Consider the following 16,503-nt stretch of genomic DNA (forward strand, 5'->3'; position numbering starts at 1 on the left):
CACAGGTTGTGTTATGCCCCTCTCTGAGTTTTGAATATTTGGTCAGAATTTGCAGATTCAGCCCAAAGAAATGTTTGGGGGGGGGGGCTGAAGCTATGCTGGAACATGTGAGGAGTTGTGACAGATGCTGTCACCTCCTGGGTCCAGGGGCAGTCTCGAGGGTGGCTCCAAGCCTGCCTGTGATACAGAAACTGCTCTGACCCTCTGGTGAGTGTCCCAGTTGCAGCACAGACCTCCTCCCCCGCTCACCCTCCCCTGCACAGGTGAAAGCAAAGTCACGTGTGTGGGGAGGCTGCAGAACCGTTGTAAACTGGGGCCATCCTGCCAGCGCTCAGCTGCCTGGGAGCGTGTGCGTGAGCGATAGCGCGTCTGCAAGGGTGAGGAGATAAGGTTTGGACTGGAAGGTTGGCAGCATTTTTTCCCAAAACTAAACTGTATGAAGACAAGGTGAAGGTATGCAGTGCATGGGAGCCACAATCGCCTCCACCTGCCACCTGAGCAGGGACTGATTGCCCAGATAACGTCTTTCTTGTCTTTTGGAGTCCAGATGTGCAGGGGGTGTTGCAAGGAACTTAGCAGGAAAAGGAGTGGCGGGTGTGCACGGGGGCATGTGCAAACAGCAGGAGCTGTAGTTTAAAATGGAAAGATGCAAAGGCAGAATGTGGCCCTGGCTGGCTGCTGGCATGTGTCACGGCCCTTGTCACTGCAGAGGGAGGTGACAAGTGGCTGTAGCAGTGGTGGGTGCCCCTCTCTGCTGGTTCCCAGGCTGGCAGAGGCCAGGAGCACTGTACTGTGGTCTCTCTGCCAGGGAGGACTGCCATATTCTGCTCGGGGACCCAGCCCTGGCAAAGGTGAGGATGCCAGGAAGTTCCTTTAAAGGGCAAAAAAGGAGTGAAATCAGGTTATACATCGTATGTGTACCCCCGCAAACGCATTCGTGGAAATACACGTTGCTCTGAACCTTGTCAGCCTCTTGCACATGTCTCCCTGAGCTGTCGCTGCAGCGTTTCATCTTCTCCAGGTCCTTCTGCTGTGCTTTGCAGCCCTCCCTGTCCCTGGCCGGGGGGGGGCAGCTCCAACCCTCCCCATCGTCTTCCCATCGTGTGGCACAGCCAGCGTGGCCGTGGGGACACCCACTGGGTGTCTCTTTAAGAGCATGCCTGGCTCGGAGCCCTGACCCGCCTCTGTGCTCTGCGTCACAGTGTCTTCCTCCTCTGCACAGCCAAGTTTCTATTTCCCCGGCTTCTTTGGCCGGCATCTTTCTCCCATTGCCCTGATCCCTGGTGCAAGCAGGATGGCGTCGCCTGTCTCACAGAAGCTGGAGGAGAAGCTGGTGTGCTCCATCTGCCTGGAGCTGTTCAGCGTACCCGTGACTTTGCCCTGTGGGCACAACTTCTGCAAGGACTGCATCAGCAACCACTGGCAGAAGCAAGAGCAGGTGCCCACCAGGGCTGAGAAGGGCTATACATGCCCTGAGTGCCGCAGGAGCTTCGAGCAGTACCCATACCTGGAGAAGAACGTCACCCTGTGCAGCGTGGTGGAGCTGGCACGGGATGGCGAGGCGCGGGTCTCAGGCAGAGAGAGGTGTGAGGTGGCCCATGGCGAGCTGTGCCCGCAGCACGGGCGCCCGCTGGAGCTGTACTGTGAGGACGAGCGGCGGTGCATCTGCTGTGTCTGCACCGTCCGGCAGTGCCAGCGGCACCGGCGGGTGCTCTTCGAGGAGGAGCGCTCTAAAAAGCAGGTGGGGATGATGTGTGGCAGGACGGGGGGGGAACGGGGGGAGTCAGGCAGCTCTGGCATGGCATGACATCCACCTCTGGTGTCCCATGCCCTGCTGTGGGGACGTGATGTGCCTTCACGTGCTGAGCTGTGTCTGGCCTCAGCTGAACAGGAGGCTGGCACGGGCTCTGGCCAGGGAGATTCCACAAGTGCCCGGCTGCTCCCCAAAAATCATGGGCTGTCAGGAGCAGCAGAGATGGCTAAATCCAGCAGCACCAGATGAACAGTGCCCTATGTTTGTGACCCCATGATCTAGAGGAAAAAAACCAGAAATGGGTGAAAGACAACACAGGGTTTCGCTTCTCAGTGACCCTGGTCACAGCCTCTCCCCTTCCCAAGCCTACTCCTTCCCTGGAAGCCCTGTCCTGAAGCCCTGTCCTGCAGCCCTGGGAGGGCTCCTGGGCACCAGGTGGACAGCAGCATGCTGCACCATAGGACGTTGGTGCCTCCCTTTGCAGGCCCTTTTGAAAGAGTCCCTGGAAAAAGCCCAGGAGGAATCGGAGAGGATCGAGCAGGTGATGCAGAAGCTGGAGGAGCAAACATGCAGCATCAAGGTAATGGTGCAGCCACCTCCGTGCTGGGTGTGTGGGTGGGAGCGTGCTGGCTCTCACTGCTCTTCCCCACCCAGGATTCCTCTGAGAGGCTCAAATCGGTGATTCTGAGCAAATTTGCGCTCCTGAAGGAAGCCTTGGAGAATTGCCAGTGGCAGACAGAGGCCAGTATTGAGCAAGGGCAGGCGGCAGCACTGGGGCACATGGAAGAGAGCTGGAGCCTCCTGAAGGACCGCCTGGATGTCCTCAGCCAGCACAGGGAGAGGGCTCAGCACCTGCTGGCCTGCCCTGACCACAGGACCTTCCTCCAGGTACCATCCCCTCCAGCTGCCATCACCGTGTGCTTTTGGGTGAGGACAGAGACGTGGTCAGCCCCGTCCCCAGGGGGGATGCGTCCTGAGCCTGGCTCAGGGACGATGGCACGGGGCTGTAGGCAAGATCTGCTTTTGTAGGGGGGTACTGAAAACCTGGGGGAGCTGATGCTGGATCGGAGTGGACGGTGCTGCCCATGGGGCCATGGGCAGCATCTCCCACCCCCAAACTGCTCAGCAAGGCTCTTCCACCGCCAGCAAAACACAAAGTCCTGTGCCACAGCCCCTCCGCTCCCGCAGTCTCACGCTCCCCCTGCAAGTCCCCTGACCCCGTGTGCCAACCGCAGCTAACAGCAGATGTTTTGGGGATGCCCCCATCACTCACCAGGGAAATGTGGTGTGCATGGACGGGTTTTGGAGGTGCCGATCCCCACCCAGGTTGGTGTATGGGTGTTTGTGTGTCCATCCACAGGAGTTTCCCCTGCTCCCATCTCCGGAGAGCCCAGAGGTGCCGCTTCCCGTGGAGTTCGATGGGGCCAGCATGGTCAAGCCTGTCACTGAGATCCTCACCGACGTCTCCAGGCTCCTGCTGGAGGACCTCCCCCACGCTGTGGCCCCCAAAGCCCCTGACCCCGTTGGCCAAGGTAAGCCCTCTGCTCGCAGAGCCACCCCAAAGGGCCCCAAGTCACCCTGAACCATAGCCTGGCTGGTGCCACCATGCTGGGGACATGGCTGCTGGACACAGGGGGTTGGGATGGGGACATGCTTCTACTGTTCAGCAGATGGGTATCAATGGGGTGGGATGAGCTGGGTGGCTTCCCTGTGCCCCCTCCTTGCTGGCAATGCCGAGCCGCTGTGGCACGTGCATGCTCCCAGGCTTGGATACGATGGATTTCCTCCTCCCATTGAAATTAGGAAGGGACAAGTTTTTGGGTGACCTCACTCAAAATGCCTGTCCCCATCCTCCACAGGCCCGGTGCAGCCCGAGAAGCCGGTGGTGAAGGTGGTGGCCCCTCTCCCTGAGTGCCAACTCCGAGCTGAGCTTCTGAAGGGTGAGGAGCACATAGGGGGTCGGGGGAACACTGGGGTGCCCAGCAGGCAGAGATCTCACCAAGCCGAGCTCTTCCCCAGGAGGAGGGTGGTCATGGCTGCGGTGAAGGGGATTCCTTTCCCGGCTCTCCTAATTCCTTTCCCTAAATGTGGAGAAGGGTGTTGTAGGGCTGGAGCAGACAGGCTGGGAGACACTGCGTGGCCGGGAAAGGGCTCCTTCAGGGGTTAGCAGCACCAGGGACTTGCTTTCCTGTGGAAACCAGGGCTGCCAGTGCCTGGCATTGGGCTGGTTGCTGCCCCAGATCTCACCCCATCTCCATCCTCTCCTTTTCACCCGCCTCGGGCATTTCGCCCAGGCAGGAGCGACGTGCCTGTTCCCAATGATCCATATTTAGACACAGCGCTTTCCCACGGGCAGCATCAGCATCTGGCGACTGAGCACCCGCAGGGATGTCATGGGCTGCCCAAGCCGTCCTGCGCGGCACAGCACCCATCCAGAGCCCTCCCTGCAGTCATTGCTCTCTGCCCAGGGGTATGGCCCCAGCGCTCCTAGCTGCAGTCCTTTGTGTCCCCTTCCCTCCCTGGGCCCACGGATTTCCTCAACGCTCCTTTTCCCATCTCCTCCCTGTTGGGAAGAGGGTTGGATAACGTTTGGGGCACGCTGGTCACATCACTCTTGCCAGGGAGGCAATCAATGCCTACGGGACCTGTAAGGATTCCTTCCATCAGGCCCCACAGAATGTTTTCAGGATTGTTAATAGGAAAAAAAAAAGTTATTTATGAGCAGCAGGCATGAGCTCAGCACAGCTGGATGGGTTGGGTTGTTGCAGGAGGAAGGTGAGGTGCTGGTGGCCAGTGACTGCCCGTGGCAGGAGGCGTTGTGGCAGCCCATGCAGAGGACAGTAACTCCCTGCAGTACCATATTTGCTCACGTGATGCCTGTTTTCCTCCCCCTCTCTCCACCCGTGCTCGTATTTTTTTGCTTTTAAAATCAAGCACATCTCTTTCAAAGCAACCACGGAGCCACCGCTGTGAGCTGGGCTGTGCAAGGACTGCAGGAAGCGCCGCGTCTCGGTGCCTCGCCAGCTCTCTCTGGGCTGTTCCCGTTCCTTCGAGTAGGCGGCCAGGCAGATATCTCACCCTGCTTCCCTTCCCCTCCAAACACGCCATGACTTGTTCCCTCCTGTTTTGCGAGCCAGCCCTACAGTTTAAACTGCCTCACCGTTGAGGGGGCTCACGCCAAGGGCGTAAATGACTGATGAAGCATTTCAGCCCCATCCATGTCGTTGCTCTTCCTAGACCACCGTAACCTGACCTTCGATCCCAAGACGGCCAACAAGTACCTGGAGCTGTCGAAGGGCAACCGGAAAGCCAGGCACGGCGCCAGCGCTGCCTGCGGGCAGCAGGAGCAGGGACCCCGCTTCGAGCCCTGGCAGGTGCTGTGCATGCAGGGCTATGGCCATGGCCACCACTACTGGGAGGTGAAGGTCTCCAACCACTCCGTCGTCCTGGGGGTGACCTACCGCAGCCTCCCCTGGGAGCGGCAGCAGGGCCACAAGTTCAACATCGGGCTGGATGGGGGTTCGTGGGGGCTGCAGGTGCGGGAGGATTGCTACCTGGCCTGGCACAAGGGCCAGAGGGAGAAAATCCGGGAGCGGCTCTATAAGAACCTGGGGGTCAGTCTGGATTACGGCAAGGGGCTCCTCTCCTTCTACGGCCTTGGGGAGAGGATGTGCCTCATCCACTCCTTCCACAATGTCTTCACCGAGCCCCTCTACCCCGTCTTTTGGCTGTGCGAGGGGCGAACAGTGACGCTGTGCCAGCGGGAATGAACTGGAGCTGCCGCACTGCTCCGTTAGCTGCGCCGGCGAGCCTCAGGCTGGTGCCGTAGCCGAGCTGCAGCCGGGACTGTCGCGGTGCGAGTGGGACCCCGATGCCCAGGCGGGAGTGGAGTGCAGTGTTTTAATGAGAGCTGATGAGGACAGAGTGCCACATCCCGGTCTGGGATGTGACCGGTCCCAGAGGACGTGTAGTGATTCCATGCGTGAGATTAAGATACAAACAAGGTCGAACGCCATCTGCTAAGCTTTATCGTTATCTCCCAGCCTTGATTACTGAAATGAGTGATAAAGGAGGAAGTAGAGGAAAAGGAGAAGAGAGAAGGAGTATTATGGAGCACAGCAAGAGTTTAGCCACCACCACTGACCCTCAGCATCCTGATGGTCCCCTAACGTCAGTGGCATCCCATTGACTCACGATCCTTGGATCACAATGCTAGTGGGGGTTCTGGAGGTCTGTCTGTAGAGGGACACGGCACTATCTTATAGTCAAAGTCTGCTCGATACTTGACCAATCAGTACAGAAGCCACTTTTGCTCGGCCAGTCTTTCTTGGAAGATGATCTTCTTGGAAGATGGTCGCTCCTGATGTACTCCTGTGGTAAACAGGATGCGGCTGGTGATTGCGGTGGCTCATCTTGCAGCTCAGCTCGGCCAGTTTCAAGTGCTCCTGTTATGACCAGGATGTGGCCAGTCCGCTTATAGTAAGCGACTTCTGAGACATTTTGATCAAGACATCTTAGCGGTCTCTTACATAGACATGCAAATGAACCCGCTCTGATTTGCATATGCAAATATCATGCTGGTGATGGAGGTTAGGGCCAGGGGAAGGATGCAGGGCTAAGCGCTGTGCCCTCGCGGTGGGGCTGAAGCCCCTGGTCACTGTGCGTGAGGACATGTGTGGGTGTCTGCCCCTGCAGACAGGGTGAGGGAGGGGGATAACAAGGGTGCAAGAATTATTTTTTTCCTCTTTCTCCTATCCCTGCCAAAACTGCCAAGCCTGGAGAAGATCTGGGGTGAGGGGGACCCCAGAGGGGGTGCTGTGGAGCAATGCAGAGGGAGCCCTGCTCTGCCCCAGCCCCACATGCAGGCAGGTCCTGCTCCTCCAGCCCCTCCCGGTCTCCTCTTGCCGCTCTCAGATGCGTCAGAGCAATTTTTGAGGGTGCCATGCTGCCGTTGCTCTTTGTACGAAGCTGCCTTCCCTAGTAAAGCTCTATTTTCCTACTGGTTTGACCTCAGTGCTGGTGGGAGCTGTGGGACCAAGCGGCTCTGGAGGGGGTGTGATCTGGGTGCCCCTGCTCCCCCACCCATCCCTGCAGGGCCCCATCCTGCCCCTCTGTGTCCTCAGGAGCCAGCAGTAGGGACCGGCCTCACATAGCGACCAGGTGACGGCAGAAACGGAAGGTGTTTTATTTGCAGTAGTGCTGCAATAAGGAAACCTGGTTTCCTATGGCTCTGCTCAAAGGTTGATCTGGCACAGAAGAGAATCAGAGGCTTTGATTGAAGTTTTTCCAAGGGTGAGACCACAGGTCCGGCATCTCCCGCCACCCCCGCAGAGATGCTGGTGAGGACTAATGGGATGAAACTGGGCACGGGATTCAAAGGTGCCGGAGGCATGCAAATGAAAGTGTGGGGAATGAATCACATCAACTTGTTTCCTTTGGGGAAAAGATTAAAAAGATCAATCCCCTTCTTTGGGAACAGATGCATTTTGTCGTATTGTGCTTCCTCCTTCGCTCCACACCTCCCCACTCCTCCCAGCCCTGTCCTTGGGTGGGACCTTGGGCCGGCATGGACCTGGGAATGTATCCAAGCCAAAAAATGTGAACCCTCCACAGGAGGTGGCCGGAGATCCTATGTTTGCCAGGCAAATCATAGAATCATAGAATGGTTTGGGTTGGAAGGGACCTTAAAGATCATCCAGTTCCAAGCTCCTGCCATGGGCAGGGACACCAAGCCCCGTCCAACCCGGCCTTGAACACCTCCAGGGATGGGGCAGCCACAGCTTCTCTGGACAACTCGGGCCACTGTCTCACCACCCTCAGAGTGAAAAATTTCATCCTGATTTCTAATCTAAATCTCCCCTCTTCCAGTTTGAAGCCATTCCCCCTCGTCCCATCACTACATGCCCTTGGAAAAAGTCCCTCCCCAGCTCTCCTGTAGCCCCTTTAGGTAACGGAAGGGTCTATAAGGTCTCCCCGGAGCCTTCTCTTCTCCAGGCTGAACACCCCCAACTCTTTCAACCTGTCCTCATAGCAGATGTGCCCCAGCCTTCGGAGCATCAGTTCCTCAGACCAACAGCACCTTGATGTCTCCCTAGCCCCACCTCTGCCTGGTGCCTGCCTGCTCCTGCCGGGGCCGGTGGAAGAGGGGACGGGGACCGAGCCAGGACCTGGGCACCGCAGCCCTTTTGGCCTTGGAAATGGCTGACATGGGGTGATGGGCACAAGGGTGGGCAGGAAAGTACCTGCACCTATGTACTGGGGGGAGCTCAGGACCCTCCATGCATCCCCAGGGTGGGGAGCAGCACCTGGGGGGACAGTGGGGTGGCAATAGGTTCTGGGGCAGCAGGTCTTGGGGAGCAGGGGATGCTTGTGGGGGGCAGCAGACGAGGGGGAGGGGGATTGGAATGGGCCAGCAACAGCCTCCCTGTCCAGGAGGAGATCTGGGGGGTTGTGCAGCAGCTACCCCTGCGGGCAGCAGACCTCTGAGGAGGGTCCAGATCCCAGTGGGGCCGATCTTTTAGGAGGTAGTAGACCATGGGTGGGAGGCAGTACATCAGCGGGGGGGGGGGGGGGGGGGGGAGCAGATCTCCCAGAAAGCAGCAGATGCCGGGGAGAGGGACCACATGCCCGGCGTGTGGAGCCGACCCGGGGGTGAGACACCCCTCCCCGAGGGGAGCGGGTGATTGGGGACCAGGTCCCGGGGCTTGGGGGGGTCAGACCCCCCCGGGAGGCAGCAGACCACCCCCCCAGCAACTGCTGGGAGAGGAGCCCCGGCCCGGCGGCGGCAGCTCCGGCCGGGGGGAGGCGGAGCGGGCGGGCGGGGCGAGGCGGCCGCCCGCCTCCCGTCGGGGCTGGGGCCGGGGCCGGGGCCGGGGCTGGGGCCGGCTGGTCGGGGGTGCTCAGGGATGGAGACCGCGCCCGGGAGCGTCCCGCCGTCCTCCGCCGAGGCGTTACGCTTGGCGCTGGCGGCTCCGGGATTGCCGGACGGTCCCTTCGGTTGTCCCATCTGCCTCGATCTCCTGAAGGATCCGGTGACGGTGCCGTGCGGGCACAACTTCTGCCAGGGCTGCCTGGGGGCGCTCCGCCAACGGCCGGGCCCCCCCGACGGCAGCGGGGGGGCGGGCGGGGCGGCCCGTTGCCCGCTCTGCCAGGAGCCCGTCCCCGCAGCCTTGCGGCTCCGCAAGAACCGCGCCCTCTGCGAGGTGCTGCCGCTGCTGGCAGCCGCCGCCGCCGCCGCTTCGTCCCCCCCGTCCCCAACCCCCCGGTCCCCCCCGATGGCACCGGGAGCCGAGGAGGAGGATGCGGCGGGGGAGGAAGGAGCGACGGTGTTGTGCGACGTGTGCCCGGCGGGGTCGCGGGTGGCGGCGGCGCGATCGTGCCTGGTCTGCTTGGCTTCTTTTTGCGGAGCCCACCTGGAGCCTCACCGCCGGGCCCCCGCCTTCCGCGCCCACCGCCTGGTGGCCCCGCTGCGGCGGCTGGAGGAGGGTCTGTGCCCCCGCCACCTCCAGCCCCTCGACGGCTTCTGCCGCGCCGAGCAAACCTGCGTCTGCGCCCGCTGCCGCGCCCAGGAGCATCGCGCCCACGACGTGGTGCCCCTCGAGCGGGAGCGAGAACACAAAGAGGTGCGTGGGGAGAGGGGGTGAGGTGTGGGGGGGGGGAGGATGCGCGGAGGTCCCCACACGGGGCTCGCTGGTGGGGTGCGCTGGGTGGGGAAGGATGGGGCAGGCTGGGTGGGGAGGGTGCTGCGCCCGTATCCCCACGCGGGACCTAACCCTGGCGTGGGGGTGTCCATATGGGGCGCAGCGCTCGTGGGGCATCCTGAGTGGGGTGAGGTGCAGCACCCCTGGGGAGGCTCCCTGCTGCACCCACGTCCCCACGGGGGACCTAATCCCCACGTGGGAGGGTGCAGCAACTTGGGGGGACACCCTGTGTGGGGTGGGGTGGCAACAGGTTCTGGGGCAGCAGACCCCGGGGGGCAGCAGGGGATGCTCGCAGGGGGCAGCAGACCCCTGGGAGGGGGATTGGAATGGGCTGGCAACAGCTTCCCTGGACAGGATGAGACTTGGAGGGTGTGCAGCAGCTATTTCTGCGGGCAGCAGACCCCTGGGGAGGGTCAGCGTGCCCCCCCCCCAGCGTGGGGGGACCGGGTGCTGTGCCATCTGGGCACCCTGTTGGGTTGGGACAGGACGGGCAGACGGGGACAGGCATTAGGGGCAGACCCGCTGCCAGCCAGCCTGTGGGGTTTGGTCCCACTGCGGGGCCGAACTCGCAGTCCTGGTGTGTGTAGGGCTGGGGGCGAGGGCGCCTGGGACACCCCGCAGTGGCCGCCCACGCAGTCATGGGGCACCCGTCTTCTCTGTCTCGTTCCCACAGCTTCATCAAGGCGGTTTTTCTCGGAGCGCTGGCAGCCTGCCCGGCCGCTGTTCCCGCTCCACCAGCCCTTTGTGTCCTGGTGTTTTTGGCAGTGGGGTTTTTTCCGTCACTCCCATTCCCAGATGCGGCTGAGTCACCTCCCAGATTCGCACCCACGAGCCTCCCCAGGCGCCGGGGCTCCAAGCCCAACACAGTGCTTCCTGGGCACTGCTGCCTCGAGCGTGTGGGGCCTCTGCGGGGCTGCAGGCAGACGGGACCCTGCGAGGCTCGCGGCGTGGTGGCATCCCCACCTCGGCATGGGGCATTTGGAGATCTTGGAGGGGTTTGCTTTTTCCAGGGGAGAGCCCGGGGGCTGGAGACACACTGGCGGGGAGCACAGCAGCAGCCCTGAGCCAGCTCCTGCTCCCTTGTGGGCTCTTGGGATTGCAGGAAAACCCTTTTGCTGGCGTTATTAGTCATCAGGTGCCTTAAAATAGAAAGCGTGTGTGATCCCAGCCCCAAGGAGCTGTCGGGCCTCGGCAGGCGCTGCTTAACTTCGCCTGCCCGGCCTCTGCAGCTGCTCTCTGCCACTGCCCTCGCGCTGCGGGGTGGGAAGGATGGATGGGGAAAGCGCCTGTCCCCCCTCACCGGACACGAGCACTGCAGGGGGCTGGGGGCTGAACGTTGGGGTTGAGGAGCTGCCCTGGTTGGGGGATGCGATGCCCTCCTGGCTCCCGAGGGAGCCGTCCTCATGACGGGCAATGGCTGGCGCTAACAATAGCGCATCAGGAAATGCCGCGTTCGGACGGTGCTTCCTTTGCAGGCACGCAGCACCCTGTGCTCCCGAGCTGGTTTGCTTTGCTCCAAAAGAGAAACCTCCAGGGGACTCAGTGCTGCGTTTCTGAGTGCTCCAGCTCTGCTGTTCAGCTTCTGCACCAGTCCCAGGCGGATTTTTCCTAGCCTCGGGGTATATACTAAGAGCTCGTGGCTTAGCTGCGCGTGCTGCTATCGCTGCCCGATGGTTTTGCTTTCAAATTCCTATTTTGTTTGGTTTATGCTGGGAGCAGGGAGGGGAGCGCGGAGCTGGCCACAGCCCTTTGCAGTCCGGCTGCTCCTTTAGTTTTCCAGCCGAGCGAGAAGGGATGTTTGCAGGTTGGATGTTGCAGGGGAGGAAAACAGGAAAATGACTCGTGATTCCCTTTGCCCCCTTCACCCAAAGCCTGATAGCGAGGTCACGGTCAGAGAAGGGGCTGCAGGATGAATGGTGGGAGAGGCTGGGTCCCCCGTGCTTCCGTGCCGCCGGGATCGGGGGCAGAGCTCAGCGTTTGTCCTTCACGTCCACAGGCCCAACAGGCCAAATTTCTCAGCGATGTGGAGAACGAGCTGGAGGAGCTGGCAGTCACCATCGCACAGTCCAAGAAGATGGTGGAGCTCATTAAGGTGACTCTGCGATGGCTTCGCTCCGTTAGCGCAGCTCTGCTGGGCCCGGGAGCGGCGGCGAAGGGGCTGTGAGCTTCTGGGGTGGGTGGGGTGTGGAGGTGGTGCTCACAGGGGAGCGAGCGCTCTGTAAAACAATGGTGACCCTGGAAAGGATCCCTGAGGATCCTTGTTTCTCATCTGTGCTAACCCTCATAGCATCTCGGGTTGCTTTCATTTGCAAGCTGGAAGAAGGAATGGGGCAAGGGCTATGCCAGGGCTTCCGCTGGCTCTTGCACCTTCTCTCCTCAGGCTCACGGGGGTTTTGGTCCCCTTTCGCCCTTGTGCAAACATGTCATTTCACCACCTGGGGACAGGAGATGGGGCGGAGCAGTAAGCGGCCGTGCTCAGCAAGGTCCCTTGACACCTGAGTTGTAAAGTGCTCCGAGTTCTTGGGCAAAGGGGGTTACGGGGTGTCAGGGGGACCCCGCAGAGCTGAGAACTGGGTGCTGGGCAGGGGACAAGGGAGGTCTCCCCCACCCTCTCCTGTGGGAGGTGACCCTCACCCCTCTCTCCCTGCGCTCAGGGCGCCGCCACGAAGGAGAGGGAAAGAGTCGAGAAGCTCTTTGCAGAAGCCTCTGAGGTCCTGGCGACCTTCCAGAAGGAGGTGGCCAGTTTCATCGAGGACGGGGAGCGCTCCATGCTGGGGGAGGCCGAGGCCGATCTCCGCTGGAAGGAGGAGAGGCGAGCCAAGCTGGCCCAGTGCAAGCAAAACCTGGAGAACGTCCCCAGCACTGACACCATCTACTTCCTCCAGGTGCCTGGGTGGGATGGGGCGAGGAGAAGGAGCTGATAATGCTGCCTTTTGGGGTTTTGTCCCATTTCACGTGGAGCTGGGCGCCAGGAGCCCTGGGGACGCGAGGGCTGCAGAGTCACAGTCCCGTTGGCACAGTCCTCTCCCCTCCCCGCTCCCGGGGGGACCAGGCGGCCAAGACTTTCTCCTCCATCACCCCCACCTCCATCCTGGCCGTGACCCAGGCAAAGCTGATGTGCTGCCCAGGCTGGGTACCTCGGTGTGGGGGGCAGAGGGAGAGAGGTTGGGGTGCCCCACTGTCCCCATCCAGCATCCCCCCCTCCCCGGCAGCCCAGCAAGAGGAGACCTTTTTGGGAGGAGATGCTGCTCCATGCGAGGTGGGCACGGTCTGGGTCCAGCCTTGAAAGGGAGCGAAGAGAAGGCGCCAGAAACGCGCGGACGGGAAAGCGCTCTCCTCCCTTCTGCAAAGCTGTCCTTGGGCCAAGTCCTGTGAGCTGCCAGTTCCCAAATCCTCTGGGGCAGGGTGGGGTTGTGGAACAAGAGACAACTTCGGCTTGTTTGAAACCTCCTGAAACTCTGTCTTTTTGGCTCAGGAATTTCAGGCCTTAAAAGTAGCCATGGAAGAAAGCCTCTCCCCGTCTCTGAGCTTCCAGAATGAGCTGAACTTCACCAAATGCACCCAAGCCGTGGGCGCCATGAAGGATGTGCTGTCCGCCGCCTGCAAAAACCAGTGGAACCACTTGCAGGGGAAAGGAATCGATGGGCTGAGTTTCCAGGAGATGGAGGAAGGTTTGTGTTCACCCAGCAGCCCCTCTGCTCAGAGGTCACCCCGTCACCCTCCATCCTCCCCACGTAGGTGGGAGATGTCTGCAGGCTCAATGGCTCCTGCGAGCGCTGGCCCCTCTCCCGCCAGCCCTGGAAGCTGCCTGGCATGGTTGTGCTGCACGTTGCACAATCCCTGTCTGGGCTTATGCCTCGTCTTTGAGGTTTTATGAATTTTTCCACGGAGACCGGAGACTGGAGAGGCAACAAACAGCCTGGGAGTTAGGCAGGGCCCTGCGGGAGGGGGCAAGTGGCCAAAGTGGCCTCCCGTGAAAGGGGACTCTTTCTTCCCAGGATAGATGATCCTCTTCATGGGGCAGGCTGTGGTCTCCCAAACCTGCCAGAGTTAGAAAGCCACCGTGGCAGATTTCTCCCACGTTCTCTCGTTTAGCCTGAGCTCTCTCCTCTCTCTCATTTTCTCAGATGCCCGTGGGAATTGCAGCCGGTTCTTTGCCCCCCTTGCGCATCTCCCTGGGGTGGCAAAGGTGACATCTGTCCTTTTCTGTGTCCGAGCTGGCAGGGATGTGCAGGGGGTGCTGGGGATGCCGGTTGGGCACAGCAGCTGGGTACCACCGGGGTGTCGGGCGGGGGTCGATGCTTCAGTAACACCTTTGTTTGTGGCATCGGTTCCTTTGCTGATGGCAAACCCTTCTGTCCCTATCTCTGCAGCGTTGGCCGAGTCCCGATTTCCAGAGAAGTCAAACAATCCTGCCTGCCTGGAGAGCCGTGATTACTTCTTGAAATGTAAGCGAGGGACTTTGCTTTGACAGTTGTTGCTAAGGTCCATCTTCCCTTTCCCCTCTCCTGGCCGGCCGGCTCCTTCCCGCATGCCCGGCCGGCGCTGGTCCCGAGCCGACGGCTGGCAGGAGCACTGCCGCCACCAGAGGAAACATGGCTCAGCTAAGGAGGAAACCTCCTTGTTTTCCTGACAACAGTCATAATCTGTTTAGGTGATATTTTTTTTCCCTTGTCTGTGGTTCTGCCGGACCAGCTGCCGGGGGAACTGTAGGGATACCGTGTAATTTCTGCTGCCTTCCAGCCCTCGGCAAATTGGATCCTCCGTTAAATTAGATCAGAGTTTGCGTGCCGGCCTTGTTTGCCGCAGAGCAGCGGACTGATGAGGGTCAGCTTCAGGGACAGCAAGACGAGGGATAAATCGGTGGCTGAGCAGAGACAGTGGGGCCGAAGGGGCTGAGGCTGGAGGGTGCAGGGCTGGACTCGGGCTCCAACACCACACATGTGCCCCTGCAGCCTTACAGGGGATATGGGGTCACCCACTGGGATGTCCATAGGGGACAAGATCTGCCTCGGTGGCACCAAGGGAGTGCTGTGCTGCTGCTGCAGGGTTTGGACACGCCAGGGGTTCATTCCTGCAACGCAATTGGCAGTGATATGTGTCCAGGGCTGTTCCTGCTGGATGTCCCCTCTGTTCGGGATCCAGCAGCGGTTCTCACATGGCTCCGTGCGCCGGGGGCTGCCTCTGCTCCCGCGGGAGCCATTGTGCAGCGAAAGCCGACTGCACGGAGTGGTTGGATTGTAGCTGTGGTGTGCCTGGCTGCGCTCCGGTCTTCTTGGGGTCCCTCCCTGCTGCGTTTGTCTGCGGTTGCCTGAAACCCACTTTTATATGGGATGTTCCTACACGCTCCAATGTCAGATATTGTGGTTGAGCGCATCGAGCAGCCCCTCTCCTCTCTCCTCTGCCCACTTACCTGTATTCATCCTGCTAATGGCAGTATCAACTCCTTCAGCCCCTTATCCTCATCGGCTGAAATTGGCTGTGGGATTTAAAAGCAAAGGGATGGAGTGATGGCAGAAGTCAGAAAGGATCACGCTAATCGCCAAAGGCTGGGGTTGGGATCAGAGCGGGAAGGGCTGGGAGGATTTCCTCCCATTTCCCTCCTCATCCTCATGTCTCCTTCTTGCCCCACACAGTTGCCTTCATCATTGACCTGGACAGTGACACAGCTGACAAGTTCATCCAGCTGTTTGGCACCAAAGGGGCCAAGCGGGTGCTGTGCCCCATTCCCTACCCGGAGAGCCCGACCCGGTTCATCAACTGCGAGCAGGTGCTGGGTGTGAACCTCATGAACCGAGGCAACTACTACTGGGAGGTGGAGATCATCGACGGCTGGGTCAGCATCGGCGTCATCGCTGAGGACTTTGATTCTCGGGAGTCCTACAACCGCGGGCGCCTGGGGCGGAATGAGAAGTCCTGCTGCCTGCAGTGGAACGGACAGAACTACGTGGCCTGGTTTGGTGGCTTTGAGTCCGTCATCCAGCAGCCGTTTTTCCACACAATTGGGGTCTTCCTGGAGTATTCAGAGAAGGCCCTGACCTTCTACGGAGTCAAGGACTCCAAGATGACCTGCCTGCAGCAGCTCAAGGTCTCCCATTTTGCCAAGGGTCAGTTTGACCCGTTCCAGAACAAGATCAACCACCAATTTGCCTCCCTTTTCTTGTGCAAGCTGAAACCAGCCTTCTTCCTGGAGAGCGTCGATGCCCACCTGCAGATCGGGCCGCTGAAGAAAGATTGTGTCTCGGTGCTAAAGCGTAGGTAACTGCCCGGAGAGCGGGAACACGGGAAGACCCACAAGAGTCTCTCCTGCAGCACATTGCCGCCGTCGTGGCTTCTCTTTGGTAGCGTTGTATTTCTCTGTGGCAGCCCTCCCTCCTCGCTCCGTGCTGTTGGTGCCCCGGGGGCGGCTGAAGCTGTCTGGCGGGCAGCGCCACGGGCTGGGAGCCAGGCGGGAGCTGGATCCGAGCGCTGGCTCTGCTGCTGGGCTGCTGAGAGGACTCGGGCGAGTCTTTCTGCTGCTCCCTGCCCCTCAGTTTCCCTTTCTGGACATCAGGGACTGCGACACAGCCTTTCTTGGTAAAGCACATTGCTCAGGAGAAGTTCCGTGTAGATTTGAAGCTGTACCTTGGCCAGCTGCCGGGCTGCCCGGTTCCTCTCCTTAATATCTCCTCGCACGGCCCTGGTGACTCGCACCGATGCTCCGCTTTGTGCCTTACCTCGATCTCTGTGTCGCTGCTGCTTTTTTAAGCTCATCGACACCTTTTGCATGCTCCTTATGAAGTGCCTTTGAAGTAGCAAGCCCAGCATGGACCGGGTGAGCTCCCAAAGCAGATGCGGTCGCTTCCCGGGTGCCCGCATCGCCGTCGTGCCTTGGCGTGTGTGAGCAGGGTGCTCCGGGGCGGGTGGGACGCGGAGGAGCCCGGCTGGGTGCAGGAGCCATGCTGCGGTGACGCGGTGCCTCTCCCCGCAGGACTGACCGCCAATTAGTGCCGCAAACGTGAAACGAGGATCTTTGCCCTCCCTCGCGCTGCGGCCGGAGGGTATCTTGAA

The 16,503-nt window shown here is 60.5% G+C and overlaps 2 protein-coding genes across 2 annotated transcripts; both read left to right on the forward strand.

The window, feature by feature from the left end:
- The first annotated feature begins 1,207 nt into the window (after positions 1-1,207).
- TRIM65 (tripartite motif containing 65) lies at positions 1,208-6,054 on the forward strand. Its single transcript, XM_082491972.1, has 6 exons — positions 1,208-1,741; positions 2,238-2,333; positions 2,462-2,641; positions 3,114-3,285; positions 3,613-3,693; positions 4,991-6,054. Exons 1-6 carry the CDS (start codon positions 1,295-1,297, stop codon positions 5,521-5,523), a joined length of 1,509 nt encoding a protein of 502 aa, XP_082348098.1. The 5' UTR covers positions 1,208-1,294; the 3' UTR covers positions 5,524-6,054.
- A 2,604-nt stretch (positions 6,055-8,658) lies between these two features.
- Positions 8,659-16,221, forward strand: TRIM47 (tripartite motif containing 47; the record flags this gene model as incomplete). The annotated part of the gene is made up of 6 exons (XM_082492017.1): positions 8,659-9,375; positions 11,450-11,545; positions 12,108-12,338; positions 12,929-13,124; positions 13,827-13,901; positions 15,090-16,221. 6 exons carry the CDS (start codon positions 8,659-8,661, stop codon positions 15,713-15,715), a joined length of 1,941 nt encoding a protein of 646 aa, XP_082348143.1. The 3' UTR covers positions 15,716-16,221.
- Between the last annotated feature and the right edge of the window lie 282 nt (positions 16,222-16,503).

Source organism: Vanellus vanellus (genome assembly GCF_965231255.1).
Source record: "Vanellus vanellus genome assembly, chromosome: 17".
Lineage (NCBI taxonomy): Eukaryota > Metazoa > Chordata > Aves > Charadriiformes > Charadriidae > Vanellus > Vanellus vanellus.